This window comes from Lycorma delicatula, chromosome 4 (assembly GCF_047948215.1).
Source record: "Lycorma delicatula isolate Av1 chromosome 4, ASM4794821v1, whole genome shotgun sequence".
Lineage (NCBI taxonomy): Eukaryota > Metazoa > Arthropoda > Insecta > Hemiptera > Fulgoridae > Lycorma > Lycorma delicatula.
The window spans coordinates 73883869-73911471 of NC_134458.1; the positions used below are offsets into that span (position 1 = coordinate 73883869).

At 29.1% G+C, this 27603-nt stretch overlaps 1 protein-coding gene across 1 annotated transcript in view; it reads right to left on the reverse strand.

Moving 5' to 3' along the window:
* Rab35 (RAS oncogene family member Rab35) overlaps positions 1-27603 on the reverse strand; it is a 56524-nt gene that overhangs the window by 9313 nt on the left and 19608 nt on the right. Inside the window, exons 2-5 of the mRNA XM_075363346.1 lie at positions 24105-24279; positions 22949-23073; positions 21867-21991; positions 128-14372 (exon numbers count right to left, since the gene is read on the reverse strand). Coding sequence (XP_075219461.1) covers positions 14247-14372; positions 21867-21991; positions 22949-23073; positions 24105-24279 — 551 coding nt within the window. The 3' untranslated portion in view covers positions 128-14246. The remainder of the gene's footprint in view (positions 1-127; positions 14373-21866; positions 21992-22948; positions 23074-24104; positions 24280-27603) is intronic.

Genomic DNA, 27603 nt, shown 5'->3' on the forward strand with positions numbered 1-27603 from the left:
TTTTAAGAAATGTTTGTGTACAATGGTGAACGTATTTTTAATATAAATTATATATGTGCATTTTATAGTTAATTCAGTAACATAGTCCACAAAACCTTAACCAAGTTTTCATTAAAGTAAATCTTACCCTTTTTTGCAATTCCAAGACCAGGATTTTTCTTGAGGGGTATGTAATTTTCCCCAACAATTTAGGTGAAAAAGTTAGTGAATTTTACTTTGCATGATTACTTTTTATTTATAACAGTTTATTTTTTACTTAGGCAAAATGAATTGATGGAAATAGAAAAATAAATCCAATTATCATATCTATTATTTATAATTTTGCAGTGTTATCATTCTACCCATTTCAGATATGTATATTTCTACACATCATTCATATGGAGTGTTAGACCATGGCCTGGCACCTATAAATGTCACATACACCGATTATTAGTAGATAAAAACTTAATTTACCCACAAGTTTTAATTTATGAATGTCAACCTGATTGTCACTCCTAAAAAAAAATCTCCTTTACTAAACCACACAACAGATTTGACTTTGTGTAATTCACATAAACTTTTTTGATATATGGAAAAGAGTGGCTCTTTTATGTTGCCAATATTAATAAAATACAGACTCATTTAACAGATTTACAGAAACATTACTGTGTCAATGAGTTTTTAAAAAAAATACTAATTAAAAAATATTACCAAAACACTGAATTTTCTGCATCCCTGTTTAACATGTACTTAATACAAGTTCAAATAATTTTCATGAACACCTTTTGAACTGCTTATTTTACAGTTATTTTATTTATTTGTAATCTTCATATATTTAATTTATTTCATGTATTTATTATTTTCTAATTAATGTTGTATATATGTATATATGTTGTATATATATGTTGTATTATTGTGTACTGATCGCAAAGTAAAATATTTATTTACATATAGATATAAAATTTAATTTTCTCTGTTCATATAAATAAAGCATAAAAAATTACATATATAAAAACTAATTTACGGATTATTAGACCACTTTTTTTAAACAGAATGACTTGTGTATCTTGGCAAAACTATTGCACATCTTAAATAGATTTAAACAATCATGTGTTTGCTGAACAATATATGCAAAATACAAATATAAATATAGTACATGTACATCATACTCACCAATTATGGAGGTTTAAACTCTATAATTAGATATCTCATCTGAACTGATGATCATCAGTTCACTGAATCAGTACTGAATCATCAGTTCATCTGAACTGATGATTCATAAGTCACGATTTGTAGTAATTTCATAATAATAATAATAGGACATGTTACATCTAACTGAAAACTTTAAAACAATATAATAATAAATTCTGAACATTTAAAAACAAATTAAATATCATAGAATAAGTGGGTGGCTCTGACAATAAATATTTTGTAATAAATAATTATATTAGAAATGACTGAATAATAAACACATGTAAAAAAAAATTAGTGGTCTATTTATCAAGAGAAGATATTGTACTAGTGCTGTTAAATTCAGTTTAATAAAATTGATTTATCATTTAGCTTTGCCATACAGTACTAGTCTAATATATACTACTATTAATACACTATCAGCACTAGTACGGTAGTATGGATGTATTATGTTTATAAATATATCTAATTAACTTTTTTATATTTATATAAATATAAAAACATCTTATGCTAAAAATAATATACTTCTTTATTAGCATACTAATGTATTGTTGTCATAAATTCAGGTGAATGTAAAATAAATATAATTTACTTACAATATAATAATTGACAATAACATTTCTTCTTACATATTTTACAAATTATAAAGTAATTGAAAATAAAACATCAATCTCACAATAAAAATCCATTAATCCTGACTGGTCTTTTGAAATTTCTTACCAAATTTTTTCCAGATTTCTTTGGAAAAAACCAATATACAAAAAGTAAAAACAACATCCAGTATGTTATGCAAAGTTTAATGTTGCATGTACTATATAACACACTATCAAACAGTAGATAAGATTTTTTCTAAGAATGAATAATTCATGTTCCACTGTAATTGGGCTCACATTAATGTAAAATGACAATAAACACAAAAGATAACTATTTTATTTTAAAATCTGTTTAAATAGCCAAATAAAAAAAAACCAATAAAATTAAGTCTGAAAAAAAAATATAAATAAAAACACAAATGTAAAAGGTAACTTCTGGTTAATTGGACTTTCATTAAACTAGACAAATATACCACTTTAAATTGAGATTATCAGATTTCTTACACACTTATATAAATTACTGATATTTCCTGTTTATCTGGTTAGTTTGATGGCTGAAGTCGTTTATAAAAGAAAACTAGGTCACAGATTTGTAATGCAAGATAATGAAGATATCTACATTAATGAAAAGCTGTATAATTAAAGTAGCGATTAATTTACATTTTAATTATTAAATCTGGAATACTAAACACCCATAAATTTTATAATAAAGATAACTTTTCATTCGTGTTTAAAGTTGCTAGACAGTACTTATATTTCAGTACTTTCATTCTTCATAACAGGTATTCAAGGTGAAAACAGTAGTCCAGAGGTCTGTTTTTTAAAGATTTTATCCCTGTTGAGAATTTACTTTAATGTATTTTAACAATTCATTATAGTGAACTTGATATATATATATATATATATTTAACTTCTAAACCTAGATCAATTTTAAAATATTTTTTATTAGATATATAATGCTTAATATATCACAGAAGAAAAACAATATAATAATATAGCTGTCTACTTTTTGCATATCTAAATTCCTCAACTAACTGTGATCTCCAAAATAAATTACTTTTATTAACAATTACAAAAAAAATTTATGCTGGCCACCTAAATTTGAAATTTCAGTAATTTTTTTAATTTTGTCAAACTTATCAGTAAAAATGAGAAATATTTTATATAACCAAACACTTACTCACTTAATCCTTTACAGCAACTAAGGTTAATATAACAACACAATCAGGTTACATTACAAAGTATCTTAAAATACATTTTGAACAATTTTTATAAAATTTGCTAATATGTTTGTTGCTCACAAATAAATCATATGTTCAATTTGAAATTAAAAAATGTTTCAGTTACTATTATTTTTTTATCTTTGTTTCTTTATTTTGTTATATAATATTGTTATTACTGTAGAGGCTTTAAAACAGACTACTTTGTTAATGCATTTAAGTTTTCACCTTAAATCTGATGAAATTTATTCTCACAGTTTTATTTGGCTAATCATAATTTGTATCTTTTCCCCCATGGTAACTTTTGTTAAAGGAAGAGTTTTTATCCTACTTCGTGTTTTTTATAATAATCAATTAAACTAGGTAATTTATAAGTAAATAATTTATATATTTTTAATTAAAAGGTTAACTCCTCTCAAAACAATAAACTTTATAAATCAGTTCTAGTGTTACTTTTGAGTCTGAACTGAGATCAGACCTAGCATAAATTACAATCTCAAAAACCAGAGAAAACCCCAATTTTTAAACACCATAATAAAAAAAAATCATGTAACATTCTGTTTCAGAAAATAGCAAATAATAACTTTGCTAGACAATATGTAATTTTCTATGTAAATTTTTAACTACTTGACAAATATTTTACAGATAATGCAAAGATATTTTTGTTATTAGCAAACATAATTTACTTCTGGCATTATCCAATATATAAAGAGCCCAACATCTCTTTTAACAGGTAAGGCCAAAATTTATTAAAGTAAATAAAACTGGAAGTAGTGTTATTAAAACAGAATTATATGAATTAAATTAAATGTAAACTCAAATTTAAATTACGAATGCTTTCATTTATTTATTAAGATGAAATCGATCACAATTCTAACTTCACCATAATAAAGTTCATGTTTCATTTATTTTTTAGCATTCAAAGGTTAATCTATATTTTTAGGTTAGTAGTAAAAATATATTTAATTATAATACTTCATTTAATATTAATAGGTGATATATTAAACTGCCCAAGCAATATAACACTTTCTCTTACAGTTTTATTGACAATAACAAATCTCATAACTCAAAACCTAAATATTATTAAAATGAAAAGTTTGTTATTGTTTAAATCAGTAAAATAAGGTATTAATTTTGCAAATAATGGAACCATGCATTCATGTAATATAGATTACAAAACCAGTGGACCATTTTAGACAACACAGTAGAAAAAAAGTACAGTAAATAGTAATAGAGAATAAAGTAGTACGATTTTGTTAACCAGTGTTGAAACTAAATTGAATTTACACATTTCAATTTAACTAGAATTGTTTTTTTTTTTTTAATTTCAATGCTGAATTCATCCAAATCACACTATTTCAATGAAAGAAAATCAACACATATAAAATATCGTAATAAAAAAGTATATATATCAAAATAACTATTCTGTAATGGTTCTATAAAGAAAAAAACATAGTTTAAAATTCAATATTTCCCTAACTAAAAACTTATTTATTTCTAACTTTCAGCTACATCTAACCGTAATCTAATAGCAATAGTTATTATCCTCCATCGGGCACATTTGATCTAACAGACACAAAGTATTATTTGATATGGTAACACAGAGAATCATTTCTACATTTCTTTGTTTTCATATTTTAAAGTATGAATTGTATGATTATGAACCAACTCATAACATGACTAACTGAATAGTGAACATAAATGTACTTATGTATTTGTCAGATACAGTGCCCATAATTGTGTATCCTTTCTTGTGGCAGATATTTTTTTTTGTTTTATGTTTTTGATAAATACTTTTTACTATTTCACCATGTTTTGTGGGATAAGTTGTTCTTGAATGTAGTTATGTGTGAAATTTGTTACAATTAACAATCTTGTTACGCCAATGATTAGAATTTCAATATTTTGCAGTTTTGTTTTATTCTGAAATACTTAAAAGTTCTTCATGTTTACTTATTTTCCCATATAATTTATATTTTTTCATACACATTATTCACATCCATGCATGTATGTATGTGAGTACATGCATACACTCATCCACATGCATGAGTGTTTATAAAAAGAGTTGAAATGACATGTACTAATATTAACACAATTGTGAGAAAATTGAATAAAGAATTATAACAAAAAAGATAACAGGGATTTAATAAACTTTAATTTTTTTTAGCATTCTATCCATATATTTAAAAGTGCTGCATAAATTGTTAGTATCATAAAAGGTTAAAAGCTAGTATGTATCTATCAAATATGCATAATTGGCTGTATCAGGATTAATGCCCCATCCAGAGGGTTAACAATTTAGTTTTTAACAAAAAACTCAGAGTTTAACAATTCAGAGTTTTTCAACTCTCTAATATAAGGATCACCAAACCAAAGAAAAAACTTCATTGAAAAATAAGCATGATTCGGTGTAACAGCAAAGACTTTGGTTGGTGCTTGGTTCCTAGGTAGGTTTTTACTTCAAAATATCTAGAAGTGGAGAAACTGAATATGCTGTGGCTAAAAAAAGTAAATATGTGTATTTTTAGTGCTATTAGTTATTTACTAATGTATAAATAATTTCAAAAACTTCAATCCCTACAGCAGATTCAATGATTTTATTTAATGTTTTGGTTTCAATAAAAATTTACTTCCATATAATGGGCAATCCTTATTTAGGTTTTTGCTTATCACTGGGTAGTGAAATTAATGGAAAATGATAACTGATATTTAAACTACACATAATAATTAACATACAAAATACCAACATAAAACACCAAAAATCGAGTGAGCCCCTGTCAACACAGAAGTATCATTAAAAAATTTACAAAAAGACTCAGCAGCTTTCTGGATATCAGTCAAGGAAAACACTGGACAACAAAGCCACAGTGGCTACATTTGCAACAGAGCTCTAGAAATTGAAATATTTGTTTACCTGAATATGTTATTATAATAAATAAAATCAGATTTACAAATAAAATATAATTTTCATGACTGAAACATAAGGTTAAGATAAATCTAGAAACATAAAATAGTGGAACTGCTAACAAGCTCTTGAAAAAAATTAAAAGATTAACATGTATCAGTAGGGTTTGGTATCCCTTAATCAATACTTATATACATAAAAAGATATTATGTAATTATAAAAGATGTATGCAATAGATAGCAGCACTTTATCAAATATTGTTAATTTTTAGTTTATTAAAATCCTACACAGTAATATAATATTGGCTAGCCAAACTACACACACATATTCATTCTTTTTTAACATATTTATCATTTTAACTTTTAATTAATACTTTTATTATTTGATGACATATTTTTATAAATGGAATTTACGTTATTTGTTAGTGGCTTCTGCTAACTAACCTACAATCAGCACTGGCAGATTGTAGGTTAGTTAAAATATGAAATAAGATTCATGACACAAAGAATTCTACTAAAACGATTATGTTATCCCACAAACGTACATAGAACTGATCAATCAGTCTTTCCACTAAGGCTGTTTCTTCCATTACCTTTACAAAAGAAATAATAATTTCATGACAAAAAAGTTCTTATTAAGTAATGAAAAAGGATACAATTACAAACAAATGAAGTTTAAGCAACTAAACATACCCAATTTTAATAAAACAAAATTTTCATGATTAATGAGTTATTTATTGAAAAAGATAAATTCCACAACACCTATGCTACTTTCATGTGTTTCAGTTAAGGAAAGTCAACAGAGAAAATAGATATCTTTACCAAAATGTTTACTCATAACTAGCTCTGCTAACAATTTCAAGTTTTATACATTAATGTTGATGTTTTATTCATCTTCCCCCACACATCTGTGGCTATTACCACTAAATAACACTATTATTACTGGATTATGATTTCACCTGAAGTTATTATTGTCAGTTTTTTTCAAACTGGATGAGATATATTTAGGATGTGATCAAGAATTGCATTAAATTTGAACTGTATTTGTTCACTTAATATAACAGAACTATTAGTATCTTGTTTATTTCATTCTATGCCAGTGTCTTGATGTACAACTTTTTTTTTGATGAGGCGTAGAGATATACAATCAATTTGATAAATAAGTTCTTCTGAATCAATTCACTAACAAAAAAACTTATAGAATTGACTTTTCAAATCAGAGTAGTTACGTGAATCACATCTTATGATTATATGAATTACACACTCACATCATCTTGATTGCTAAAGCAGTCATAGTTTCATATGGATAAACAGCCACACATTCACTGTCACCTAGCTTGTTTTGGTTAATCATGAGCTTTGTAAATAAGTAATAATTATTTTAAACAAATTAAGTAATATCCAACATAAAACAAAAATCAGTGGAATACCATTACGTAAAGTTAGTCATTGAAAAACCCACATTTACATAAAGTTTTAATCAACAGCAAATAACAATTTTTTCTAGATAAGCAAAGAATTACAAATGTTGAAAGAGTGGACATGTACAAATGAATCACACCTAGCTTGCTGAAAAGGATTATATTCTAAGATAATTCACTAAATAAAGCATATATTTTAACTAAATTGAATTATATCTTGGTCAATTCAGTTAATAAACTGAAAGTTTAAGAATCATCACAATATTTGTAAAATATGTATTTATGATCTACAGAAATGTTAATGATGAATTCAAATAAGTTTGTTATAAAAAGGTGCTTTCATCCATCAACTGTATCTTTGAAGCTCACTCTGTTTATACCACATGTAAAAAATGTTGGGCAGTCAAAGTAATTTATTTTGTATAACCCTGAGCATGCATCTGGCGACTAATGTAATGGCTATTTAGTTTTATTCCCTGTTCTGAAATATGCTTTATATGATATGTTTCAAATTTTATAAGCTATTTTTTGTTTAGAATCTTTTAATATAAATTAATGCAACTTGTGTGTGTGTGTGTATATATATATATATATATATATATACATAAATTTTTTTTTAATTTTGGTTAATTAGTAATCTTTTTTTCTATTTTTTGCAGAAGTGACTCAACGAGTATATTGCTAAATATATTTGTTTACAGTATGCACTTTATGGTAGTTCTTTGATATAAGCTTATGTTATTAATGTTCTGCAGTCTGTAAATCATTGTTTTAAAAGCTTTTAATATGATACTGAGCGGCTTTGAGGAAAAATGTCTTGTCATACCTAATTTTTTTTAAGTTAAGATTGTGTTTTTTTAAAAATGATGCAAATATTCATTTATCTCTTCAAAACGTTTTTAAAAAATTTATTCACATATTCATTTCATACTGTACATCATTCAAATTCAGATATTAAGTTTAGTTAGATTAAAAATGTTTAGTTACGTACGTTGGAAATGTTCATCAACTAACATTGGCTCAGTATAGTACAATGCTATCAACACAAGTGTGTCATTGTATAATCACAGTTGAACTGAAGTCCCATCACCATAAAAGTGTAGAACAGGTACTATAGGATTTTCTGAAAAAACTGTTTGCAGTTGAATATTTAACCCATAATAGTAATATGTTTAAGGTTTTGGCCTAAGTCAAACACATTTTGTTCATGCAGATTTTTATTAACATGTTAAAATACTATTAACTCTGCATACTTTGGTGTATGAACATCAGATCAGATTCAGTCTACATTATTATGTGGGCAAGAAGATCATTTAATTGTCTTGATTTAAAAAATTCAGAATTTTTCTGTTGAAAACAATATATCATAAATGGTCCAAATAAGTTTTAATTCACATTTTTACCAATCTAAATGCCTGTATTTTTAATATTAAAAATTGAAAATAATTTCAGAATACAACAGCACTAGTAAACCATGAAGGCAGCCTGCAAGTAAAGAACATTTTATTTCAAGAAAAAGAATCCAGATTAAATGGTTAAAAATAAGTACTATTTTGCACAATTTTCACTCCCAACTAATACAGACAAGATTATTATTGTAAAAATTATTCATGAAAAAGTAATAGAGAAATATAAACTGGATGTTTTTAATTAGAAAACTGCCAAAGTATGTAGGTAATAAAAAATACATAGAGCAGAATCTGAATCTTTTTTGAAGATCAGTTTCATATTCATGCATGCAGTACAGGTCCTAGACAATATGTGAACTACCCTGATCACAACAGTCCTGCTGTAGGTTGATTGTCCCGTTCCTCTTCCTTCAACTTCCCTTATCCTTTACTTTTTCTTCCTTAGAAAATTGCTGTGATAGTTGTTTCAGCTCCCCGTTTTCATCTGTTATACAATGCTGGCATGTTCTGGTAGCTAACAGGACAGCTGCTTCTTTACTGGAATTTAGTATATTAATAGTTGGGCATAACTGTGGAACTGTCCAAGAATTCTATTTCCTATCCAGTGATTGCACAAAAATCAAACTAGTAGCCGAGGTGGCTAGTGAATACAACCGTATCTTATAATCTAATTTTTAAAAAAATACAAAGTGCACATTTAAAACAACCCCCACAGTATATAAATTTGTTAAAAAATGCACAGTCACACAAATATGTGCACATGGGGAGAGCGATCAATGGAGTACAACTAACTATAAAAGAATTATGATATGCCAGTAGAATATGTCATGTTTTCTATGAAAAATGACTTCTGCACAATATTTCAGTAATTAAATATCCTAAAATTCTATCAAAAAAAGTACACATAATGCTGTAGAAGTGAAGTTCAAACTGATCTTTCTGTTATAGTGTAACAAGAAAACAAACAAAATGAAATACATACCCCTTACAACCTTTAAGGAAGGTAAAAATAACATGACAATCACTGAATCATACAGCTTTAATATTCCAGTAAACAGGAAAGAAAAATTGCATGAATTGTACACAACAAAACAGGCAAGTGAACATGAGTGGCAAAAAGTGTCATATGAACATCCAAATTCACAACATCTACTGTTGATCTCCATCACAATACTATTCGTAGCATTAGGCTAGGTCATTTTACATTAATGAACACAAAAGCTGAAAAATAATTAAAACACTTTTAAGAACTACAAGAATGGGAAAATAATAAAACACTATTCTACAAAAAGAAAGAATTTGCTTAATAAAAAGCAAGCTGATTGGAAAATAAAACTGAAAAGACCTAACATCACTGAAGCTAGCCTTAGAACATTAAATATCTTAATGAGATGTAGTACAGATGAACATGGTCTCTTTAATATTTTTTATCTATATTAAAGGGATAGAAATTAACTGAAATCAATACAGCCATTACAGTTTATATAAAATATTCCTGTTATATTTTAAAATATACTTTCCAATAATTTTGTTATCAGCATTTTGTATAAGTTGTCCAAGTAAACATTCTGAAACAAAAAGGTTTCTTATAAATTATGTGCTGAACTAATTTAATCAATACTGTTATTATTTACCCAAAAATTTACACGTGAATGATGAAATAAACACTCCAAATAAATATGTCAAAAAGCTTAATAATGAACTGTTTTAGATAAGGTTGAATGAAAGGTTTTAGCCACAAAATTCAGAAAATTAGAACTTAATTTTATCAAAAAATAATTATTATTATTTTTTATTTGTTATTTCTTATATAACTTACTAATAAAATCTTTTAAGTATTATTGTACTTAAATATTTTATTTTTCTATTTTTAAAATGAAGTAAAACCAATCTGTGCAGGTTTTATTGACACAACCTTTCACCATTAAGAAAAGTTAGTCAGCCAGAACATTTTATAAAAAATAACCTTAGAAAATTATGTAATAAAATTTAAACCAAAGAATCAAATAAAAATTTACTAAATTTAATGCTATTACAATTATTTGTTAATGAGGTAGAGAGCTCTTCATTAACAAAATATTATTTATATATAAAATCATCGTGCGAAAGCTTACTAAAAATTTATCACCTCTCCCTTTTCTGATCCTCAAAAACTAAAAAGAATAAATTATATTTAAAAATGTATCATGACATCACATTAGTTCACTGAATATTTTCAACAGGCTGAATAATGCCTACCACGGCATTCACTTGCAAATGCACACGGTCGACAGACTTCACTATATTATTTCAAATAACCAACTTGCAACTTGTAATGAAAAAAATCAACTGAATTACTAAACTACAAAATACAGGAAACTATTCAAAGCAATACAAAAGTATTAATAAAATAAAAACAAGAATTTAGAAGTATAAGCAGAATTTAAAAAGTAATAAGAACTGGAATTTCTTAGTCTTAAATGAAAATGCATAATTTAAACCTTAAGAAAAATAACTAGAATAAGTAAACTTAAATAATAATAACGATAATAACAGTAGTAATATTATAATATCAACAACAATAATAACAACAACAATAATAATAACAATAACAATAATCATAGTGAGTAAATTGTTTTTTCAGTTTGTTAATTAACTGACACACACACATATGTCTGATTTAGAAAACCATATAATTTATATCAAATAGTATACATACTATAAATACATATATTTTGTAAAATAATTTAATTATTCTTATACATATACAGCAGAACTAAACGACAATTTATCATCCTATACTTGGACGATGGATTACAATTAATGTACAATAGCTGCAACACAGCTGTTGTAATAAACATCATTATAAAATTTTTATTAAAATAGTTAATCTTTTTCATAGACTGATTGGTAAAAGTACATCATTCAATTCATGCTAACTCATGCATTAATCTAATAGTTCATGCAGTAACTATAATAGAAATATATATATATATATATATACATATTAAAACATAGCTTGCATACATACAGACACACCACACTAAGTCAATATTTTTATCAGAAATATTCAGACTTAGATGCCTACATACACTCAAATTATCTCATAATTTTTAAAGTTGGGAATTCATGTCAGATCTGTTTCTCTAAATATTTCTTAATAAATTTAGATTCTTAAAATATACATACTTCCAGTTTAATAGTGCATACATTAAATCATGTTAGGGAAGAATATTTAGATTTTACCCCACTTTGAACATGTAGTTGTAAACGAAATTGAAAAGTACAGTAAAAAAAACTATTCTATTAACTGAAACAGCAACTTACATATATTTTATTATAGAAAATCATATACACAAAAATTATAGAAAAATTACTTACAATTATAATAATAAAGAATATTAGAAAATAATGGACACACACACACACAGGAAAATAAAATCAGCATATTATGATTTATCTATTAAATACCTTTTTATACACAAAAAAATCTGAGTAATAAAATATATTTTAAGTTAACTCTATTTTTAAAATTACATTTCATTTATATTACTTAATTTTTGAATGTGTTATTATATATTTAATTTACATATTTTTAACTGATAATCCACTTTAATTACAAATTTACCAGTCACTGATAATTACTTTTGATAAGCGAGTGAAGTTTAATTAGTCTATATTTTAGTACTTTTCTTATATTTTAATGTACTACTGTAAATGCTATACTTTTTTCTTGCTATAATTTCAACTTTATAGTAACTAGCAAGCAAATAATTTTAAATTAATTGCCAAAAAAGCCAGTAATACTTTACAACTTTCACTGTATCTGATACCTTCACATTATACGCTTAAAAAATTAATATGTAATCTCCCCATCTTTCTAGGACATATCTTTCAGACAGAAAAAATCTGATAAAAAACAATGTCCTGCTCAGAGCGGTTTTACAATACTTAAAAGAAATTACAACAAACTCTGCAAGCTACATACACTTTTAAACAATTATAAACTTTTACAACTTTTCTTTTGTTGACACAACTCAACTGTTTCATTATTCTGAAAACAGTAAATGATGACCACAGAATTTTTTAATTGTTTAATAAACATATACATTTACAGCCAAATTACTTAAGTCGCTGAGATCTTTCAACAAAGATACATATAAGTTTTATTCATACAAATTTGCATTTGGTTTTTTAACATGAAACGCCAGATTAGTAATACAGTAAAATTAATACCAAAAAGAGATAGTGAAAAGCCTACATGTCTGTATTTATTCCTTAAATAATTAAGTAAAATTTGTATGGAATAATTTACAATATATGGTTTAATTTAATCAATTTTATCTTCAACTCTTTCAGAAGTCTCTATCCATCAAATTGTTTTCAATTTAAAGATAATCAAACTAACAAAATGACTAACATCATTTAGTATAGATAAAACTTGTAAACAATATGCAAAATGAACTGAATTTTATAATTGTATTACTTTAAATCAGTCTACTGTCAGGAACAACAGAATGAAGAGTATACTACTTAAATCTGTTGGTAATGTAATTCACTATGCACTAACAATTGTATTTACATGACAGATTTAACTTTTCATGTTTTTAACTGTGTACTATTGGTAGGCCTATATATATATATAAATATACTATCTGGCTGCAGTAACATTAATTTATTACATAAAAAACTCAATACCATTTACACAATAAACTTTGTTAATAACATTTATCAATACACACATACATGCAAAATGGAGCGCTGTAGTCTACACAGGCACAATAAAAACAAAAATATAATTTTAAATAACTTCTGCTATTCAGTTCATCTAATTTTAAAAAGCAATAATATTATTTTACAATTACAATCATTCACATTAAAAGGAGAAATATGCATTATGTTTTTGTTTTAAAATTTAAATACAATAAAATCCTGAACAGAATGGCCCATCATATAAATTCTAATTCAGGCATTAAAAGACCAGTGGAATGGAAATGGCCATGACTGAATAAGATCATCTGTAAAATTTTTCAATTATTAGATATTAAATTAAAATAAACAAATGAATGTATTTCACCAAGTACAATGATTCTATACTTCATAAAAAAAGGGGAAGGAATGATTACTTTTGACACCAGAAATATATTCTTCATCAGAATTTTCTGATTAAAGATACTTTTCTACTATTCCTTTCTTTACACCAAAAAATGACTGCTCTCTAGTATAGTTAGTTATAAGAGATGTAATATGTAAACAATAAGTGAACCTTCGACCACAAAAAGCCTAATTAAGTGATTAAAAAAAACCAGCTATTAGATAGCTATAGAATTTTTTAATACACAATACAATTTTATAACTATAGATATTACACTAACGATAATGAATGATGAGAATGAAGAGGTGATGAAAATAGCCATGGATACGATCAAGAATTATCTCAGAACAGTAATGAACACTTCGCAATAAAGACAATAAAAAGGCTCATAATATAAAGCTACATGATAGAATGAAGTGTAAAATAAAAATAAAAATGCTGCAGTCTAGACAATGCTAACAACATTTTCGCTTGCTTTGTTTGGGTTTTCTCAGGTTAACGGTATCATTATTATGAATAGCTTGTCTTTCTCTCCTTTCTTTCTTTGTGCGTAAAACCTGTCTTGTAATGGCCATAAACATCTGTAACACATAAAACAATTCCATTATCATATAAAAAAATAATAAATATATTTAAAAAAATTTACACACACCTAAACTTAAATCCAAGACTCGAAAAGGACCATGCAATCTAGTCTTGATGTACAAGTTATATAGAAAAAAAAAATTAAAATCAGATTAATTGCATCAAAACATCTTAAGTTCAGACTTGAGTCACTCCTTTGGACTACAGACCTGTACGCATTCTGTTATCCTTGACCAAAGGGGTAGTTCAAAAGTTAGTTGAATATACAAATAAAATTAAATATTTTTATCCAGTCAGTTTAGTTTCTGCTTTTCTTACAGTACATGACAGCCTTGTTAAGGTTACTGAAGATATCACCATGGACCACAAATATGTAACTGTGCTAATATTATTTGACAATTCTAAAACTTTAAAAGATGCTATATCTCATCCTTCTCAAAAATCTTCAAATAATCAACCTTATAATATCCCATTTAAAGCTAAAAGCCAAGGATGGTTCTTGGTTCTTTCTATTTACATTTTCACGGATTGCTAAATTTATATGCACTTCAGCTAGGTAATATGGAAGGTGTACTGTAAAAAATAAATGCATTTAATTTGTATTCTTCAAGGTTTTTTTTTAGAAAACAAGGGTTGCAGTAGTTAAATAAAAATAAAACAAAGTTCATGTTAATTGGTTATTCTTTTTTGACTAACTTATAAATATTTAAACTATTTCACTAGACCAATAATAGAAGTGATTACATTTTTTCAACTCAACTGAATTAGTATTTTTGGCTTATGATGAAAACACCTTCACCTTCAGATGACAAATAAATCGGAACCACAAAGTATTTGCTGCAATGTACCATCTTACAATTGTAGCAATATGTGATCCACAAAGGTCTTCAATTACTACATTCATGATTTATAGATGTGATGGGTATGTCTAATATGCTACTTAGCAAGTCAAGAAAAAGAAGGCAGCAAATGGCTACCAGCCCCACAAAGTTCTTTTGCTTGGCGACAGAAGGACTTGGACACCCCAATGTAGTCATTTGGATTGTACTAAGTGACTTTGGTAATGAGGCCAGGGGGGTCTTCAGTTTTTTATGCTTCATGGGCCAGAAATTCTATCAAAGGGTTTTTCACAGGGTTGTCATTATTGGTAGTATGAACACCATTGACAGGCTGCCACTGCAGATCAGTCGACCCTAAGCAAAAGCATAGGCGCTGAGTCATAGTGCATGACATCGATAGGAGCCTCTCTGATGAGGACATTCTGTTTCTCATTCAAGAGCAGAACACCGACTTGGACAAGGCTTCATTCAAAGATCAGTATAGGCTAATCTTCAAGACTGGCAAGCGTGATGCCCCACGGTATCACAGAGACAATGACAAATCACGTTATTGTCAAGCTTGCCATGGATGGTCTGGACCTAGTTGTTGTTAGTTCGTACTTTCAGTACAGGGATCCCACTGAACAGCATTTGGAAAACTGGGATAGAATTGTTAGGCTGGTAGCATGTCATCCACTTTTTATAGGTGCTGATGCAATTGCCAAATCGTCTCTTTGGCACAGTGGGAACACAGATGATGGTGACGAATTGATCAAAGGTTTCATCGTGCAGTATCATTTTGATGTTTTTAATGTAGCCAGTGAATTGTCTACTTTCGCGGGTACAGTCAAAGGGCAGAGGGCCTTCTGTTGTACCAACATTGATGTTACCATTGATAAGGATATCCCTGGTAGGATTCAGAACTGGTCTGTAATTGATGATTGCACAAGCAATCATCAATAAATAGTTTTTGATCTGGTAGGCGGGATGCACAATATCTATAGGGGATATGTCCCTGTACAACAGAAGCACTTCCTGCACAGGTGAGCGAATTGGTCCAAGTTTTCTAACATTCTTGCAGCCAGGCTTCGAGTTTTTGCTCAAAGCCTATATGAACTCCCATTATATGACCTGACAGAGAATTTTTCTTCTGCAGCAGTTGAAGTCATGATCAATGAAGTTGATCAATTAATTCCCAGAGGTATGGGCCGAGAGACAGTAGCTGGATGGTGGACTCAAGACTTGACACCACGATGAAGTGGACTGTGGGTTGGCTTAGGAGAGCCGCACAGCTTGAGGGTGATCCTGATCAGCATGCAGCCTATCGTCAGAAAAGGGTGGAGTATTTTGAACGATCTACTTCCATATAACACTGAGATTGATGAAACCTCTTATCATCAATGTGTTCAAAGGGAAGTTGTAAGTTTTCACTCTGAAAATTTTTCTTCTGAGATTACTGAGGCAGAGTTCCGACAAGTAATCTGTAGCCTGGCTAGGAATAAAGCACCCGGATATCATTGTATCACTGTGGAACTACTTGTACGCACGTTGCCAGTGATTCTTGGTCCCTGGACCAGGGTTTTTAATAGGATGCTTTTTGCTGGGCATTTCCCAGCGTGTTGGAAACATGGGGTGTTGACACTGCTCTTCAAAGGTGGCATCAAGGACCCCACTGTAAGTTCTTCTTACCAGCCTCTCACGCTCTTGCCTACAGTAGGGACGATTTTCGAGAAGGTCTTGTACCTCCGCATCAATAATAGGTTGACTTCTAACATATGCTGATGGATGACCAGTATGGTTTCCGTCCTGGCAAGGACAAAGAGGACGCTATTCTTAAGGTAATGGATTTGGCTTTGACCCAGCGAGTGAAAATATGTACTCGGCATCTTTTTGGCGATATCTGGGCCCTTCAATAACTTATGGTGGCCCTCTGCTTTGTTTCAGTTGCAGCAGCGTGGTTGCACGCAAAATGAGACTGAGACTCTCTTGAACTATTTCAGCAATAGACCTGTTATTCTTCGTAATGGCGGCTTGGAAATAGGAAAGACCCTGTCAAAAGGTTGTCCACAGGGCAGTGTTTTAGGTCCACTCATCTAGGTTGTTGAGTTCAACTCTGTAATGCGGTTGCGGATGTCCAGTGGCTGCCGCACTGTGGCCTATGCCGACAATGGGATACTGCTGGTCAGGAGGGTAACTCACGTACTCATATAGAACTCAGAGTGACAAAGGTATGTAAGGTACTAAGGTTGTGGAGTCTTTGGCATAAGACGATTTTCAGTGCGGAGAAAACCACTATGATGCTTCTTAAAGGTCGTTTAGCCACAACCCATCACCCATGGGTCGTGAAGGACATCCTTCCGATTAGGTATGTTACCATTCAGAAATATCTGGATGTCATTCTTGATGATAGGCTTCAATTCAGGGAGCACCTTCATTTCGTCACAAGGAAGGCTACAGATGCCTTCTTTGGTGTTCGAAGAGTCATTCATCCCGATTGGGGGTTGAATTATCACATCATGTGTATTCTTTACAAAGGTGTCTGCAAGGCCATAATTTTGTACGCTGTGCCCATCTGGGCTCATCGTCTACAATTCCAATGTTACAGGGAATTTTATTGTGAGCCCAGCGTCTTCTATTGTTAGCTGTTGTAGGAAACTACAGAACTGTCTCGAGATAGGCACTCTCTGTGATCGCCGGCATAAAACCCATTGACATTTTAGCTACAGAACGTAGCAAACGGTACGTTTCTAAGGGATGACTTCTTACTTCTGGGCATATGCAAGAAATCGAAAACCAAGGTTTTGACTCTTGGCAAGTTAGGTGGAACGATTCTTCTACTAGTTGATATACACATGGTATATTTTCAAATGTTAGGGAGCTGCGAGCAATTAAGTGGTTTTCCCCAATCGGTACACAACTGAAAGTAAATGTAACACCAGACTCTGCGATATAGCTGAGTGGGAGTAAGAGGTCTGTCCCCCTCTCACTGGTAGACTAGACAGAGTCCATAATGAAACCAAGTCAGGGATATGAAATGAAGTTGAGTTCACTAACGGAACTAGGAATAAATTTTGTTGTTGTGAACATTTTTGGTGGTATGTTATTATTCATTTGCCTCGAATTTATGAGACATTTGCGCACGAATTGGCTCTATAAAATGTAGGCCTAGGGTGGGGTTCGTGCTTCTATCAACTAAGTTAGCTGGTTCAGAGAGCAACGATATAGGACATTCAAGATATCCGAATGAGACCTGAAGTGAAGGCAAAAGCTGAGTTTATAAAACACTGTGATGTAAATGTCTACTGAGGCATTTACATCAGTGGCATCCCAACGATGCCTGGATTATTACTATGAAATGTGAAAAGTTAGAGGGCAAAAGATGACTCCCATTAAAGCCCATCAAGAGTATGATGATGGGGGGGGGGGTAGCGACTGGAAGCGGTCACAAGGTGGTGGGTGTCTTCCCCTATGGGGTTTGGATGCCAGCGCTGATCCCCAATGTTGTAACAAGAATCAGGTTGAGTCTTACAAGGATGTTAAACACTGACCGGTTTGACACTTCGGTGTTCAAAACAACCTGAAGGAAAGTGAATAATCACAGGAGGAAACACATCAATGCAATATCGCATTGCTCCTTATCCAAATGTAGCTCTTAAAATCTGTATGTACACATGTCATGGGCTGCATTTAAATTACGGTGGTAAAGCAGTTTTGAATGAAGCCCTGTCATTAAGAATTCTAAGGGAGGATTTTTTATAAATGATAGGGGAGATTCTTTTTCTAGCTCTGAAATGATTAAATGATTCCCCACTTTAAATCTTCTCAAACCACTCATCACATAATTCCACCTACCTTCAATATAATAATTAAAATTAAGAAGTCTTTACAAAAAAAAAGCAATAAATTCTAATAATATTTATATATATAATTTCAGCAGTCAAGCTGATCTTAATCTTTTAAAAATATCAAACTCTGATTTCTCCTCCCTGAAAAAAAAAGAGAAGGAATGTTAGTGTGTGTTTGACCCACTAAAATTAAGATTACTCGTATAAATATTCAGCGCCTCTGAAACAAAACTGAAGAGACTGAAATATTTCTGTCTAACAAGTCACTAGATTATGCTTATTTTCAGAACATTGACTGACCAACACAGAGGCCATTTCTGGTCAACACCATGCGAATAGATAATTGACAGTCATTTAGTTTCCCTGCTTTGAAAATTATATGAATCACAGATTCTTTAAGTAAATCTGGATTGCTACCAGTGGATAATTTACTATGAATTATGTCACTGATTGTAAAGCTAATTTCATCAGCTAAGAGTTTAATGTCTTTAACATGAATTTTGTCGCTCGTGAGCTTTTACTATCATTAAGACTGGTTATTATTTTATTTAATTTTGGGAACTGATACTTTTGGTAAGTAAAAGTATACATTGCATTCTGTTTCTTGGACTTTGTAATATATCATAAGGTTACACTCATGAATTAGATAAATAACAGAAGAATAAAAATGTTTTGAAAATTTTTTAGTTGTATGTTGCAAGGAAAATTTATACCGAAATGTGTTACAATTACATTATCTAATGATTTCTGCCTTGAGAATATTATTAATTCACCTCAGATATGTTTCATATTATTATTGTGAAACTGAGTTCTTTGCTTAGTATTTTTTTTATTTCTTTTTGCTTTTCTTATTGCTAAACTGACAAAATTTCTATAACTAACATATTTTCTTCTATGAGGTATTGAAGAGTACCTTTCCATTTCATAAAAAGTTGGTCCCAATCAGTCAGATTTTCGTTGTAAATCATTATTCATCTAAGCTTTCTTAAATGACCTATTTTTATAAGTTTTTTTATTGTTCTTATCCAAAAGGAGTAAAACCTCATATATTAACTGAAGTTTAGATACAATTTTAAATATGTTATGACATTTTATAGCTTTAAAATCTATATTAAGCAGATATTTGTGATCAATTTTTCACAATTTAACATATCACAATTATTGAGAGGTTCAGTAGTTTGTCCATTACTATCTGCCTGCTAGTTAATGTATATTCCAATCAGGTAGTGATTTGATATTATTTTAATGGCTGCAAAATCTAATAATTTAAAGTTACCATGAACAAAAATATATGATCAATACAAAACAACTGTTTTGTCTATCCTCACAGCTTCCCTGGTGTTACCATTTATACACCAAAGAAAACTTTAGAACATTGTTTTTAGATCATTTATCTGAGGTCCTGTCATATCACACAGGTTTACATTTAGATCATTGATTGAATAGTTATTAAACTATTCTATTAAATATAACTATTCTATATGTTTATTAAAACTTCAAGGCTATGTGATTACCACATTGATGTGGTAAATGCAGACCAACAGGATATAATCAAATCCAGAAACATGTAAATTATCAATGACACACTCAAAACTGGCTTCTAGTTTGGTATAATCACCAGATTCTATTAGAATATTGATCTTATAATACCTCATAATCCCACTCCCAATTTTATTTCTGGTATAATATAATTTATTGAAACCAGGTACATCATAGAAATCAGCATTTTCACCACTATCAGTGAATTCTGGGATGATCAAATTGATTTTGTCTATAACAAACATTAAGCTTGCCTTTATTATTAAATATTTATTATGCCTATTTATATTCCTGTCATAAGTAAAAGTCTTCTCTTGGAGCTCCCTCAAAAAGTCAGAACAAGGTTTTAAAGTACAAAAATGGGGTGTCAGATCATTATCCGGAGCCTATAAATATAAATCATGTAGAACGATATTTAGAAAGTTAAATATAGCTTATCCCATGTGTTTATGTGTTTATTTGTTAGAATATGCAACCTTTGCTAAAAAAAAAAAAAAAACAGTAATTTATTCTTAAAAAAATAACATTATGCATCCCTTCCAAACCAGAGCTATGAATAAGACTTTTCAAAATAATTATTCCTGGACCAAGAGAGCAGCATCAGGATGTGGTAGGAATAACTCTGAGACAGGATTATTCCTACCAAAAATTCCTTCTTTTATTCAATAATAGTGTTGTGGCACTGCAATAAATGTTGCTATTAAATAAACAACATCAATAGCAAATAATCAACAGTGCTGTGAAGGGTAACCCAACATCAACAAAGGTAGAACAACCTAAGTCAGGTCTCTGTATGAAACCTGAAGAAGAGAGAGGGAAAGCAACCCATTAAGTAGTTATTAAGAGTACTAATTAATGGTTAATATGGCCTCAAAAGTGCAAAGCGGTTGAAAACAATAGAAAATTACAACTACATATTTCAAGGAAATGAACCCCCATTCCTTACTATTTGATTAGTTGGAATCAGCTTGGATAACAAGGAGGTAACATACTCTACCCAATTGGATCTCCAAACATTAACATACAAGGTAGAATGTATAATTCAATTTATTTTTTTTTACAATTTGTCTTCCAACAGGAGGGTTAGATAAATCAATCTCAATCTCCATCTCTTATGAATGTCATTATATAAATATCCTCACAAGATGAAAATATAATCCACATTTATATTTTATAAATTGGACAATATCAGAATAAGAAAAGAAGCCTAAAGGCCAACATAAATAACAGTGGTGTAGAATATTGTCATTATTAGTAACTAATAAGAATTATCAGAAAAAAAACAAACCTCTTCAACATTGATATTATCTTTTGCACTAGTTTCAAAAAGCTGAATTCCCATCTGATCAGCAAAACGTTGAGCATCTTCTGTAAGAACAACCTTTTGGTCAGGAGCATCATTCTTGTTCCCAACTGAAAAAAAAACAATATTTTAATAGAATTAGCAATACCATTCACCGATTACTAACATAAGGATGAATAAAGTAACAGATTACTATATCAAACACAAAACAGATACAGAATAAAGAATATTTTTTTTTAATAGAAATTGTGATACACAATGAAAACAGAAATATCTTACATTGTAACATTAGAGACACAGCCTAAGAGTTTACTTCCATTGCCTAAATGCTTGCAGGCATAAAAACACATGGGCTAAGCAGTCGATTTCACATAATCAAACTCAAATTGATTTACACTGCAGTGCTTAGGTAAAGTACAGAATGTCTTTAGAGGATGGTATCAATCCAAAATCAAGAAACATTCTCCTGACACTAACAGAATGCAGATGTGTAGGATCATAGGTTGTACAGGCTAGTGGATCTGAGTAAGCATCTAAGGAAGGACCGTCTAACCTGGATCTTGAGTAAGACATCTTGGATAAAACATAATGTATATATATTTGAATGTGAAGTACCAATCTGTGAAAGGGTAATCTTTATACTACGTAACTGATTAAACATTTATTAGGAATATATGATTGGAGCACTCCTGAAACTATTAGATGAACAAAACCGCTGAACTTCTCCTTTCAATTTTCAAAAAATATAGGCTGTGGTAGTAAAGAGGGTAAAGACACTGTAAGAATGCCTTCACTCAATCTCAAGAATGAAGAATTATACCCAGAAATAGACTGCATAGACCATTGGGATTCTTATATTTAAGTGAATTTCAGGGTTACAGAAAAAAATAATTAGAGTATTAGAATACAGGTCAACAGTTCAAGATAACTCCCTCAGTAAATTATTAAGTCTTGCAGCAAATATATTGTGTACTTCACATAAAATATATTAAAGTAACAGTGTAATGTTAAAAATCAATTTCCAAAAGTACAAGCTAATCACATTATTATTTTGTACACAAAAGTACCTAATATTCTATTAACCACTTCACAGTTCTGATCTATTTCATGTAACCATCTCTTCACGTTGGCAAAAGAATCTCCTCTAGTAACATCATAAACTACAATGACACCATGTGTACCTCGGTAATACCTGTAAAATAACAATATAATTATAAAGAATAAGTTAAATAGTTAATCCACAATCTAAATATTTAACTAAACATTAACTACAGGCAAAAATATGACCAAACCTATTCAACATAAAAAATAATACATACAATGTAAAAGTTGACTTTATTTTTTTTTTATGCCAATTTTTTTATACTGAAGGACCAGCAGGTTTAGTGGTTAGCCAGCTAATTTCTAATCATATGGTACTGGATTTAATTCTAAACTAAGGTCTTGAATATTTCATTAGTCATACAATGGATAATATAAACTTACTGGAATATATGTGTAAATTAATTCCACACTAACTGATGTAATACGATGCATATACCCAGCTTTTCATGCAATTATTTTACACTTACGGGCCCAATATATCTGTGTGTTTTCTTAAGCACGTGAAAGTCAAATTACATTACAAAACCAAACTAGCCTACGAGCTACTTAATGAAGAAAAACTAAACAAAAAAATACACGAAAATAAAGTCTAATAAATATTATATAATAATAAAAAACACTAAATTAAAACAGTAAAATATTTTATAAGATTTTACTAAAATAAAAGTGATTATATATTTAAATTGGAAACAAATTAACTGGCCACTGTTTATGGGGTTAATTGTGTGTAGTGTTTTTGTGTCTAGTGAGATAATATTTATGTATATATAAATACATACATATTATCAATTACTCATATACTTTACAGGCAAAATGTAATAACATAACCTCAATAAAAGTAACTACAACCTACTTATGCAAACTTCAACAAAGATGCTAACAAATTATATTTAAATCATTTTTAATCAAAAAATACAGATTACATCCTGATTAGAATAAACAAAATGATGTCACCACAAAACATCTGCTAATAAAAAAATCTATGCCTTTTCATTCCTCATTAAAAATTAATTTTAAATTTTTTGCTAATAAGTTGAAAGAAAGAACTATACTAAACCATTAATTTCTAATAATAAATTAAATGAACCTTAAACAAACACAATAAACCATTTTACTTACGTCGATGTAATTGTTCTAAATCTCTCCTGTCCAGCAGTATCCCATATCTGTAATTTAACCTTATCACCCTCAATTTCCACTGTGCGGATTTTAAAATCTACACCAATAGTTGTGATATAATTTCCAGAAAATGTGTTATCAGCAAATCGTAGAAGCAGTGAACTTTTTCCAACACCTAATAAAAAAGATAAGTAAAAAATACAAGAATAGGGGTAAAATTAGACTAAACTAGACAGACATGTTTAACAGTTTAATTTGCACAGAAAATAAATTCATACCACTCTATATCTTAAATTTGTTTTAAATGCATATTAAACAGTACAACAAGATGTAAAACCAGCAGCAATCCACAAGTGCGACCTACAGGTAATAAACAGAACAAGTTCTCTAGTACAACCATCCAAAGTAAAACTTTCTGACAACAGCAGTTGAATAAATAAAATAAATACAGATAGATAGGCCATTTACAAGCACACTGAGAAATAAATTATTTTCAAGAATACATTATATAAATAAAAAGACCATTATTATGCTTAAATATAAACATCAGTCCAGAAACACTGTTTTTGTGGCATGCCTTCCAAAAGTTTAGTCCAAACTCTAGCATAAATGCAAAGCTATGATGTGATAAATACAAAGAAATAGAATATTTATATAATGTACAATTTAAACTTATAAAAATAACAATTTCTCAGAAGGAATGTTAAACATGTTAAAAAAGCTAAGTTTCTGATGAATCCCCATTTTCATGTTTTTTTCTTCATAAAAATATGTTAAAATTCTCCAAATAATGGTAAATGGTATTTCCCAATTAGATATTACACAAGTTAAACTGACAAATCTTGTTTTTTTTAACAATTGCATTTATCCTGCTTAAATGAAAAATAAATTTAAAAAATAAAAATAAGCTTCCTTATGTTGAATTTTAGAATTTACTAAATTCTTTACAAACAAATATATCTGCTTTAATGTTCAGCATTTTCAGTATTAATGGCTGTTATTAGTGCTGTTAGTATAGAATATTCAACATTAGAGCAAATAAAACTCATATAAAGCAAGTTTTATTTACTGATGAGGCAGTCTTTACAAATTAAACTAAAGTACTTTTCCACAGTATTTTGAAAATCGATATAGCCCAACAGAAATTTCCCATATGGCAAGAACAAAATTACTGCCAACTGTTTTTTTTTTTTTTTTGTTTTTTTTTTTATGAAAATCTTACCAGAAATTTACTTTACATGTCCCTCAATTAACTAGAAACAACAGATAATTTTTCAAAACAGCAAGTGATTTTCTCCACATTTTTCAAAGAGCTAGAAATTACGTGAATGAAATTTATAGGAACAACTGGAATGAGAAGATATATTAACTGTCATCCACAATTACCTTAACTATCACTTGTGGGGATATATGAAAAACTTTAGCATATGACAATGTAACTGAAAGAAAAGAGTTAGTAATCATTATTCAAAACATTTCTCAAATTTTAGGAAATAACAAAAATATAAGACACAAATCACCCACACGTAACTGCAAATCAATAAGAGCTAATCTGAACGTAACTTTAATCAGATACCTTAGATCTAGAGTTAACATAGATCATAACTTTGCTGATGAAATGAGTAATAAAAATAAAACAAAACAAAACATAAAATAAAATATTAACTTAAAAGAACACAACATATCACAAGTTTATTTGGGCAGAACAATTACAAAGGATAAACAAATTAACGAAGGAACATATCAAAAGCAGAGTGACACAAGGAGGGACGGACAGCTTTCTTACAGAATATAAATATGTTGATATCAAATTAAGATTTAGGAAGAAAAATATTAAAAATATCTATATGAACCTTAGTACCTCATGGTAGTAAAACGCGGACAATACAAAAACCAGAAAGGAAATGAGGTGCGACAGGAGAATACTGAAGACTAGGTGGGTTGGTACGGTTGATATTAAGAAGTTTTAAGATAAAGAGGAGAAGAGTGAAGCTTGGTAAAAATAAATAAGTTAGAGGATTGTGTAAATAGTAAAATTGAGCAAGATTGTGAACAGTAAATTTAAACTACAATACATGAATCAGGTAATAGTAAATATCATGAGATTAAAAGATTAGCACAAACAAAAAGAAACAGAAAATAGTATTAAGCCATGAAATGAATTACAATCACAATAAAACTCATTTTTTTTAAATAATTTCATTTTATTTAGTTTAGGTAATTAATTTTAATTTCTTATAATTACATTCATCAATGACTAAATCAATGAATAGCCATAATACTAATACAATTAAATGCATCAATGAACAGCCATATTAGTGTGAATATGTTGTGTTAAATGATTTTTGACATTTTGTTTGTTTCAAGTAAAATTTTAACTCTTGCTGTTTCATTCACTTTGTTAATATAGACCAATAAGAAATTTAATTTTCTAATTATTTGCACAAATAACCACATATTATTTTTTCTAAGTTTTTGAAATTATGTGATGGCAAACTGACAGTAAGCCTCTTAGATTGGACTAAAAGATTTTGATAGATCTTTGAGAAGGCACTGTAAGAAAAGACAATGTTTCTGGATCAATGTTTATAAGACTTCATCTACATAATATGTAAATAACTTACTTCTATAATTCATACTACACTTCTATCTGTGCATATGGCATTTTCCTGCGAGAAACTAACAATCACCACTGAGCACATATAAATGTGCTTACATCACCTGCTTTAGCATTTATAAACGGAATTTTTTTCATATACTACAGGAATAACTTAACACAATGTTTAACCCAACATAAAAATGACATTACAATTTCATCTTGAACAAGTAAATTCCACCTACACTGTTGTGTTAAGCACATTGATATGAAATATTTGGGTATTTACTGAAGCAAAACATAAATTAGAAGAAATGGTTGTACTTACACAATTAATCAGTAATTTTTATTGATAAACAAATCCCTAATATCTTGCCTTCATTGCTAATTTTAGTTTGATTTATAAATATATGAAACATATGACCTTTAAATAATAAGGAAAATTCAAAAGATGTACATGAGTTATCTTTATTACCAACCTTTTCAGTATAACGTAAAACTTCTTTTTTTCATATTTATATAATTTTTTTGTATTATTTATAACTTTGTTTTTTACAAGTATAGATCATCATTTAAAAAAAAAAACTAATAGCAGCACTACTATAATAATAATATTTACCAAAATGATTTAGAGATTACCAAAAACTGGTCAGTAAATAACAAACTTTTGTTAAAAAAGGCCCCATCACTCAGCAGTTTATACTAAATGCATATTTTTGTTAAAATCTATATACTGCTGTGAAATGAGTAAAATAATGTAGAAAATGTTGATTGGTACAACGAGCTGGAGTGGGGAGGAGATTATTGCCTGCATATTTGAGTATTACAGTTTGTGTCAAGTATTGGCTTTTGAACAAGATTGCATTATCATGTGTTTATTATAATGTGGTTAACTATTGAAGA